Source organism: Loxodonta africana, chromosome 9, assembly GCF_030014295.1.
Source record: "Loxodonta africana isolate mLoxAfr1 chromosome 9, mLoxAfr1.hap2, whole genome shotgun sequence".
Classification (NCBI taxonomy): domain Eukaryota; kingdom Metazoa; phylum Chordata; class Mammalia; order Proboscidea; family Elephantidae; genus Loxodonta; species Loxodonta africana.
In genome coordinates this window covers 95605630-95616342 of record NC_087350.1, presented here as the reverse complement: position 1 = coordinate 95616342, position 10713 = coordinate 95605630, and the positions used below count along the sequence as shown (strand labels likewise).

The 10713-nt window shown below is 40.7% G+C and overlaps 1 protein-coding gene across 1 annotated transcript; it reads left to right on the top strand.

Moving 5' to 3' along the window:
* The first annotated feature begins 2827 nt into the window (after nt 1–2827).
* On the top strand, nt 2828–3894 carry LOC135232310 (interferon omega-2-like). Its single transcript, XM_064290430.1, has one exon. The coding sequence runs from the start codon at nt 3111–3113 to the stop codon at nt 3696–3698; it is 588 nt and encodes a 195-aa protein (XP_064146500.1). The 5' UTR covers nt 2828–3110; the 3' UTR covers nt 3699–3894.
* The last annotated feature ends 6819 nt before the right edge of the window (nt 3895–10713 follow it).

Here is a 10713-nt window from a genome sequence, read left to right as displayed (position 1 = left end):
TGGACAAAAGGTGAGAAACTGAGCTGTTGTCCTTGGTAATGAGAACAGATTGGCCTTGGAGACGCGCGTCCGTGGAATCAGGGAGGCCCTGAAGAAGAAAAGTCAGAGCCAGTATCCACGGCAATCTTCAGAGTGAAAATTGTTATTTGCTTTTTGTTTATTCTTATTTTGTTTATACAGAAGAAAACTTGAGTTAAAAGTAAATGGATATATAGGAGTCCGCGTAGTTTAAACCATTTACACCATGCCTTCTGTCCCTTGTAAAATAAGAGATGGTAAAACTTTGGCATTTGAGTTGGAACCCAGAATCCTTTGTCACTTGACCTTCCCAGCACTACTGATTTAATGCCATGGTCTCTCTTTTGTTCATAAATTCCATGTCCATTTCTATCCCACACTTCCTTTAATGGGCCCTTCCAGATAAATCATTATTTCATCTCTTTGTATGGTTTTTACCTTAGAACTTTGTTATCTTCTGACTAGTTCATTTCTCTAGACAATTTTAAAAAATGAGTATAATCCACGTAGTGTTGCCTAGACAATTCTGTTCATATTTGTACGTATCTTAGAACAAAGGCTGGTCCATACTCAGCAAGACAATAAAATTTGCTGTTATCATTTTTAAATATCATTTTGATAAATATCCAGATCAAGAACAGAATCTCTTTGAATCACCCAATTCCCTTTCTTTTAATTCTAGTTCCTGAAACTATTCTACGCATCGCCTGAGTAAATTTCTTTACCTCGGTGAAATGCTCGAGAGGGGCACTCAGGCATTATCTGACTCCTTTCTCTCCCCAGAGCTGAAGACATGTGGGTTAAGTGAAAGATAAATCAGAGAGTTGGTTTTGCAAAGCTGAAGGCTGTCCATTGACCCACTTAAGCTGCTGGCAGTAGCAACCATTTTGCTGCCTTTGCTTACTTCAGTATTACCTTCCTTCTTCTCATCTACCATAGTCCTTAGTCCCCAATTTTGTTAGCTTTCACGTCATCACTTTGTCATCTAAAAAGTCACTTCCCTCCTTTCACTATTGTGACAGTCAGACTTAATATTTGTTTTCTTTTCGCCCACAAACAACTGTCAAATTTTGCTTTTTAGGAAAGTTGAAATAAGAAACAAAAAATCTGGCATCCTGAAAGTCATAGAGAAAAATGATACAGTCCCTTTCCCTTTCTTTTGCTTCCCTTTTTTTGTATTAACCGCAAGATGAAATGGAGTAATGCAGAGGCAGCAAGACAACCTTGCCCAATAAACCACAACATGAAAAAAGTTAACAAAAATTTAAAATGAAAAATCACTAATGTAAAAGAAAGACTGTGTCTAGCTCAGAAACTTCAAGCTCAACAACTGTTCAATAGTTTAAGTAAGAGAGTTGACTAATAAAAGAGGTACTTGGCAAAATAAAAATTATTTGGCTACTAAAAGTAAAAGAATTACAATTGGGGTATTCCTCTACCGACATAGACAAGAAAAACTTTTGCTATTAGCATCTGAAGGCCATAGACATATTTAGTAGCGATGTACAGAGGTGTCATGGGTTGAATTTCATTCCCCCAAAATGTGCGTCTTAATTTGGCTAGGCCAAGATTCCCAGTATTGTGTGATCATCCACCATTTTGTCATTTGATGTGATTTTCCTATGTGTTGTAAATCCTATCTCTACGATGTTCATGAGGAGGGATAGGCAGCAGTTATGTGAACTCAATCAACAAGGTTAGATTGTGTTTTAAGCCAATCTCTTTTGAGATATAAAAGAGAGAAGCAAGCAGACAGACAAGAGGACTTCATACCACCAAGAAAACAGCACTGGGAGCAGAGGGCATCCTTTGGACCCGGGGCCCCTGCACCTGGGAAGACCCTCAACCAAGGAAAGATTGATGACAAAGACCTTCATCCAGAGTCAACAGAAAGCAAAAGACTTCCCCTGCAGCTGATGCCCTGAATTTGGACTTGTAGCCTACTGGACTGTGAGAGAAAAAATTTCTGTTCATTAAAGCCATACACTTGTGGTATTTCTGTTACAGCAGCACTAGATAACTAAGGCAATAGGTCAGGAGAGGCAGAGGTCAGCAATGATAACTAGTGTCCTTCACACCAACACCCTAGGAGCACAGGTGAACGTTCTGGAGAATTAATGATTTTGACAACCAAAAAATTCCTCCTCAGTAAAAGGGGTCTAAAGCCATCTGGATGTGGTCAGTGGCCCTCAGCAAGTGAGTCCAGGAAAGTTTTGTTTAAGAACACTCTGTCACTCTAAAGGAGAGGGTGTTACACTGTGATAATTACCTTGTGAGTGAGGTAGTGCTGGGGAAAGGTTGACAATAAATTCATCTTGTAATTAGAATCTCTACACCCATAAGCACCTGCAAGGAACTAGGATTCCTGCTGCGGGTACTGGCACAGCCTGAGGAGGACTGTAGACATCCAGTAAGAAAGAGTGGAAAGAAAGGGCAATGGCTATTAAACTACTAACCTTGTGGCCCTGGTGAAGCAAAAGCACACAGACCTACATGATTGTATTGTAGAAGGTAGAGAACAGTTGGAGATTCTTATTCACTAATAATCATCAGGCTCAGCTATGAATAAAACAGAGAACAAAATCTAGGCTTTGTCCTAAAGAGCTTACTTGTGACAAAAGCCATGGGGCTGAGGGAGTCTGACTTTGACTTCCTATGTAAAGTAAGGGGGGCAAAAAGAAAGCCCAGGATGAGGGCTTTGTTCCCAGCACAAAGAAGAGTAATGTGTGTATATACATATATATGGTGTGTATAAGAGTATTTACATATCCACCTAAATTGTGGACTATAGGACAAAGATGTTTTCACAAGTATCCACTTACATTGGAACACCTGAAATTTACTGAGAAAATTAAAGTTCTATTGCAAAAATTTAGACTTTGATGACATCTTCTCAGGCCATATGGAAAATGCTTATATGAAAACGAAAAAAGGGAAGCAAAAGTTTAATATTGAGGATGGTTTCGAAAATGAGAACTCTTATGTTCCCTATATAAAAGCCATGATAGAACGAATGTCTTCAGAGAACCTAGGCTCCAAGGTTCAACCAAACGCCCAGCTCAGTCGCGCCAGCAGCATCCTCAGTTCTCCCAATGGCCCTCCTGCTCTGTTTACTGACAGCCCTGGTGGTGTTCGGCTGTGGCCCTGCTCTATCTCTGGGCTGTGATCTGCCTCAAAACCACAGCCTGGCTAGTGAGAAAACCGTTGACCTTCTGGACCAAATGCAGAGACTCCCCACTTTCTTCTGTCTGAATGACAGAAAGGACTTCAGATTCCCCCAGGAGATGGTGGATGGCAGCCAGCTCCAGAAGGCCCAGGCCATCGCTTTCCTCCACGAGATGCTCCAGCAGATCTTCGAACTCTTCCATAGAAAGGACTCCTTTTCTCCTTGGAACACTACCCGCCTGCACCAGCTCCTCAGTGGACTCCTTAAACAGCAGAAAGACTTGGAGACCTGCTTCGTGCAGGCAATGGAAGAGGAAAAATCTGTCCTGCCCATTGAGGCCCCTGAAGCGGCTGTGAAGGAGTACTTTGAGGGAATCTGTTCCTATCTGAAAGAGAAGGAATACAGTGAGTGTGCCTGGGAAGTAGTCAGAGTGGAAATCAGGAGATCCTTTTCTTCTTCGACAAAATTGCAAGAAAGGTTAAGAACAAAGGATGGTGACGTGAGTTCATCTTGACTTCACTTACAATGACTGATATGCCCTATCGCACTTGCATGCATATCTCTGGTCATTTCAGAAGATGCTTATTTCTGCTCTAGTCACAATTTATGAGTTTAAATCCAGCTATTTCTTTGACAGCAGTATTAAAAAAGTATATGAGAAAAATATTCAGCTCCAAGGACATCAGTCTTTAGGAGATGACTGTCCTGACTATCCGTCTGCCTCCCTATTTATTTATTTATATATTTATGTTTATTGATTTTTTCTGGCTTGTTACCAAATTTGTAATATCTACATTTTTGTCTTAAAAAATTCCATATTTACATTGTATTAAAATTTATAAAACATATCCACCTTTCTATTATTTATTTAATTAAATTTGTATTATGTCTTATGTAATAAATTCTTATCAAAGAAAATTTCTTGAATTCATTCTTGAAGAATAAAATCAAAGCCCTAATTTTGTAAAAGAAATTGGAGAACGGATGGTAAAATGTATTTACTCACTCATTCATTGTATTCATGCCATGTGTGTCCAATGAGTAAGTGGTAGATTATATAATTGCCGTCAAATCCAGGTGAATGAATCAAACACGATTCTCTCCGTGCTAGAACTTTCAGTAATACGCGGAAAGAAACATAAAAACAATACTGAAGTCTACTTAATTCCAACTATATTAAATACTACTGAAAGAATTTTTTAAAAATGATGTTCTTACACAATAACTTTAGCTATGAAAGATGCTGGGAAGAAAAGGAAATATTAGATGTCCTTTCTAAAGTGCCTGGGAGACATGAAGTTTTATTGACAGGAGTCTTACCAGCAGTTGGATACACGGCTCTACCATGTGCAAAAATGCTATTGATGGAGGTATGAGTTTGGGACTCGTTTTTGTATATCGGATCATGAGAGCCTGGGAATTGTTAAAAAATATTTTGATAAGGTTAATTTTATAGGGTTTATTTAGTTTTGAAAAGATTTATGGATAGAAGCACTTTTTTTCAGCAAAAATGAGTTGTTTTTCGTTTTTTGATAAATATAACCTAAGAATTTTTATATAAGAAAAAGGGGGAGAGAGAAATAAAAATATATAAAAATTCCATTCTGGCTAGAGCAAAGGAGAATAAAGAAGACCAAAGACACAAGGGAAAGATTAGTCCAAAGAACTAATGGACACAACTACCACAACGTTCACCAGACTGAGGCCAGAAAAACTAGATGGTGCCCATTTACCACCACCTGGCTCTGGCAGGGATCACAAGAGAGGGTCCTGGATAGAGTGAGAGAAAAATTTAGAATGAAATTCAAATTCACACACACACACAAAGGACCAGGCATGCTGGTCTGACAGAGACTGGAGAAACCCGCAGAATATAGCCCCCGACAGCCTTTTAACTCAGTCCTGAAATCATTCCTGTGGTTCATCTTTCAGCCAAAGATTAGACAGGTTTATAGGGTCAACAATAATACATGTGAGGAAGTGCTTCCTAGGTCAATCATGTATAGGAAACTAATGGACACAACAGCTGAGAAGCAAAGATGAGAATGCAGGAGGAGCCAGGAAAATGGAACAAATGGAAACAGGGAACCTGGGATGGAGAAGGAGAGAGGGTTGGCATATTATGCGGTTTGTAACCAAAGTTGCAAAACAATGTGTATATTAACTGTTTAATGATAAACTAATTAGCTCTGTAAACTTTCACCTAAATCACAATTAAAAAAAAAAAAAGAGGTTAGCAAGTGCTCCTGGAACAACAACAACATATCTACCTATCTATCTATATAGATGATATTAATGAAAAGCGGCTGCAGCAGTATATCGACAGGGAACTGCCAGAAATTCAGGCTGGTTTCAGAAGAGGACGTGGAACCGGGGATATCATTGCTGATGTCAGATGGATCCTGGCTGAAAGCAGAGAATGCCAGAAGGATGTTTACCTGTGTTTTATTGACTATGCAAAGGCATTCGACTGTGTGGATCCTAACAAACTATGGATAACATTGGGAAGAATGGGAATTCCAGAACACTGAATTGTGCTCAAGAGGAAAATTAGCATAGATCAAGAGGCAGTTTTTCAGACAGAACAAGGGGATACTGATTGGTTCAAAGTCAGGAAAGGTGTGCGTCAGGGTTGTATTCTTTCACCGTACCTATTTAATCTGTATGATGGACTATACGAAGAAGAACGGGTTATCAGGATTGGAGGAAGACTCATTAACAACCTACATTATGCAGATAGCACAACCTTGCTTGCTGAAAGTGAAGAGGACTTGAAGCACTTACTAATGAAGATCAAAGGCCACAGCCTTCAGTATGGATTACACCTCAACATAAAGAAAATAAAAATCCTCACAACTGGACCAATGAGCAACATCATGATAAACGGAGAAAAGATTGAAGTTGTCAAGGATTTCATTTTACTTGGATCCACAATCAACAGCCATGGAAGCAGCAGTTGAGAAATCAAAAGACGTATTGCATTGGGCAAATCTGCTGCAAAGGCCCTCTTCAAAGTGTTGAAGAGCAAAGACCTCACCCTGAAGACTAAGGTACGCCTGACCCAAGCCATGGTATTTTCAATCACATCATAGCATGTGGAAGCTGGAAAATGAATAAGGAAGATAGAAGAAGAGTTGACGCCTTTGAATTGTGGTGTTGGCAAAGATATTGAATATACCATGGAATGCCAAAAGAATGAACAATTCTGTCTTGGAGGAAGTGTGGCCAGAATGCTCCTTAGAGGTGAAGATGGCGAGACTGCGTCTTACATACTTTGGACATGTTGTCAGGAGGGATCAGTCCCTGGAGAAGGACATCATGCTTGGCAGAGTACGGGGTCAGCAGAAAAGAGGAAGACCCTCAGCAAAGGTGGATTGACACAGTGGCTGCAACAATGAGCTCAAGCATAACATCGATTGCAAGGATGGCATAGGACAGGGCAGTGTTTCGTTGTTTTGTGCATAGTGTCGCTATGAGTCGGAACCGACTCAACAACAACAATTATGTTGGATATTTAAAATAGTTTTGCTTCATAGAATATCATGTTCACGTTCATCACATATTAAAGCATGACAAAATATGTTCACCCTTACATTTTGTCTAATTATTTTTTGTTTGATTTATTAAATTCCTTCACAGAAGATGTTTTTTTTGCTTTTTCTTAAAAAAGGAAATAACCTGAATTGCATCTCAGTGTGAAAAATGGATGAGAAATTTACTCATTCATTCATTCTAGTCAAGTGATATTTAAAAACAGCATGTCTCTACGGCCGAGTATGTGACTATTCTGGAATAAAGAGGTAAATAAAGCAAACACGATTCCTAACCTCTTAGAGCTTTCAATTTTCCAGACAAAGACATAGAAACAGTGATCATGGCTAATGAATTTCAGTCATGTTTCCTGTTATGAGGAGACATGGAGGACAAGGGATTCTCTCACCAGAAGCTTGAACAAGAGGGGAAAACAGATGTTCACTCGAAGGTGCCCATGAAACTTCTAAAGGCAGACACCTCGTTGGTTGATGCATATGTGGACCCGGAACCTCCAACAATGTTACATCTTGGAGATATTAGTTTGTGATTCTTTATTGGGGGCACAGGAACATAATGAGCCTCTAGGGATGCACAGATAATCAAAATGCAATGAGTGAGTAGAATAGTCTGGACCAGTTTTGTCAAAAGATGGAAAAATAAAAGTGGATCAGAAAATTTCACTCTCTCAGTGTCTAAAGACCAAAATTAAGTGAAAACAAGCAGAAAGGACAGAGTATCCAGTAATAAAAGACAGTCCAGGGAGCAAGAGAGTGTAATTTTGGGAACAAAACATGCATTAAAACTTTTTAAAGATCTAAAATATGAAACATAAGAAATTTCACACGCATGCAATATAAATTTCCTCACGGAATGTAAACTCTGCCAGGATATATGTGTGATCTTGGTTAATGAACTTAACCTTTCTGAGCCCCAGTTTTCTGGAATGTAATGTATCATACACTTTTGTTGTGGTTGTGTGGTATTGAGTCAATTCCGACTCACAGTGACCCTATAAGGCACAGAAGAACTGACCCAATAGGATTTCCTAGGCTGTAATCTTTATGGGAGCAGATTGCCAGGTCTTTCTCTTGCAGATTGGCTGGTGAGTTTGCCAACCTTTTGGTTAGCTGGCAGGTGCTTAACAATTGTGCCACCCAAACAAAAAATCAAACCCACTGCCATCAAGTTGATTTGGACTCATAGTGGTCCTACAGGACAGAGTAGACCTGTCCCGTAGGGTTTCCAAAGCTATAAATCTGTACAGAAGCAGACCTTTCTCCCACAGACTGGTGGGTTCGAACCACTAACCATTTTGTTAGCAGCCGAGTGCTTTAACCAGTGCGACACCAGGGTTTCTTATATCATACATTAAAAACCCACCCACTGCCATTGAGTCATACATTAGGTATGCATTATTTATTTGCTGATTCTGATACCTGGCACACTCCCCCCTTCTTTCCCTGCTTTCTGAATCCCTTTCTTTCACTCCCATATCACAATAGTTTCCTTCCTCTGCAATGCAGAGAACCCCAGGGTGCTTTCCTCCTTCACTCCTCATCAACCTGGACTGTGCATTCAGGCAGCTGCTTCCGGGTCCTTTGTGGTTTCTGGTTTTCACTTTTCCGTTCCTCCGTGTATAAAGCCACCAATCGAAAGCAAAACATGCAAATGAGGGAATGTCCCTAGTATAATGATGTAACAGCTACCAGTTGCCATCCAGTGGATTTCAATGCACAGCTACCCAATATGTTGCAGAGTGAGGTTACCATGTGCTACAGAGTTAGGCTCCCAGGTGTTGCAGAGTAAGGTTCCCATGCGTTGCAGAGTAGGGCTCCCAGGTGTTGCAGAGTAAGGTTCCCGTGTGTTGCAGAGTAGGGCTCCCACACGTGGCAGAGTAGGGTTTCCAAGTGTTGCAGAGCTGTGGGTTTTCAAGGCTGTGATCTCTCAGAAGCAGACAATCAGTCCTTCCTTCCAAGGCCCCTCTGAAAGGTACCTTTCGGTTAGTAGCCCAGTGCTTAACTCTCTGTGACGCCCACGACACCCGGATGGAACCCCAGTGCCACGGAGCCGATTTCAGATGATAACAACCCCGGAGGGAGCTGCCCCATAGGGCTTCCGGGGCTGTAATCTTTTTTTTTAAAATAATTTTTATTGAGCTTTAAGTGAACGTTTACAAATCAAGTCACTCTGTCACATATAAGCTTATATACACCTTACTCCATACTCTTACTTACCCTCCCCCTAATGAGTCAGCCCACTCCCTCCTTCCGGTCTCTCCTTTCATTACTATTTTGCCAGTTTCTAACCCTCTCTACCCTCCTATCTCCCCTCCAGACAGGAAATGCCAACACAGTCTCAAGTGTCCACCTGATACAAGTAGCTCACTCTTCGTCAGCATCTCTCTCCAACCCATTGTCCAGTCCCTTCCATGTCTGATCAGTTGTTTCAGGAATGTTTCCTGTCCTGTGCCAACAGAAGGTATGGGGACCACGACTGCTGGGATTCCTCTAGTCTCAGTCAGACCATTAAGTCTGGTCTTTTTATGAGAATTTGGGGGTCTGCATCCCACTGCTGTCCTGCTCCCTCAGGGGTTCTCTGTTGTGCTTCCTATCAGGGCAGTCATTGGTTGTGGCGGGGCACCATCTAGTTCTTCTGGTCTCAGGATGATGTAAGTCTCTGGTTCATGTGGCCCTTTCTGTCTCTTGGGCTCATAGTTATTGTGTGACCTTGGTGTTCTTCATTCCCTTTTGTTCCAGGTGGGTTGAGACCAATTGCTGCATCTTAGATGGCCGCTTGTTAGCATTTAAGACCCCAGACGCCACATTTCAAAGTGGGATGCAGAATGTTTTCATAATAGAATTATTTTGCCAATTGACTTAGAAGTCCCCTCAAACCATGTTCCCCAGACCCCCGCCCCTGCTCCGCTGACCTTTGAAGCATTCACTTTATCCCGGAAACTTCTTTGCTTTTGGTCCAGTCCAGTTGAGCTGACCTTCCGTGTATTGAGCATTGTCCTTCCCTTCACCTAAAGTAGTTCTTATCTACTAACTAATCAGTAAATAACCCTCTCCCACCCTGCCTCCCTCCCCCCCTCATAACCACAAAAGTATGTGTTCTTCTCAGTTTATACTATTTCTCAAGATCTTATAATAGGGCTCTTATAGAATATTTGTCCTTTTGCTTCGGACTAATTTCGCTCAGCATAATGCCTTCCAGGTTCCTCCATGTTATGAAATGTTTCACAGATTCGTCACTGTTCTTTATCGATGCGTAGTATTCCATTGTGTGAATATACCACAATTTATTTAACCATTCATCCATTGATGGATACCTTGGTTGCTTCCAGCTTTTTGCTATTGAAAACAGAGCTGCAATAAACATGGGTGTGCATATATCTGTTTGTGTGAAGGCTCTTATTTCTCTAGGGTATATTCCGAGGAGTGGGATTTCTGCATTTTATGGATGTTCTATTTCTAACTTTTTAAGAAAGCGCCAGATAGATTTCCAATGCGGTTGTATCATTTTACATTCCCACCAGCAGTGTATAAGAGTTCCAATCTCTCCGCAGCCTCTCCAACATTCATTATTTTGTGTTTTTTGGATTAATGCCAGCCTTGTTGGAGTGAGATGGAATCTCATCGCAGTTTTAATTTGCATTTCTCTAAAGGCTAATGATTGAGAGCATTTTCTCATGTATCTGTTAGCTGCCCGAATATCTTCTTTAGTGAAATGCGTGTTCATATCCTTTGCCCACTTTTTGATTGGGTTGTTTGTCTTTTTGTGGTTGAGTTTTAGAAGAATCATATAGATTATAGAGAGCAGGCTCTGGTCGGAGATGTTACAGCTGAAATTTTTTTCCCAATCTTTAGGTGGTCTTTTCACTTCTTTGGTGAAGTCTTTAGATGAGCATAGGTGTTTGATTTTTAGGAGCTCCCAGTTATCTGGTTTCTCTTCGTCATTTTTGGTAATGTTTTGTATTCTGTTTATGCCTAGTA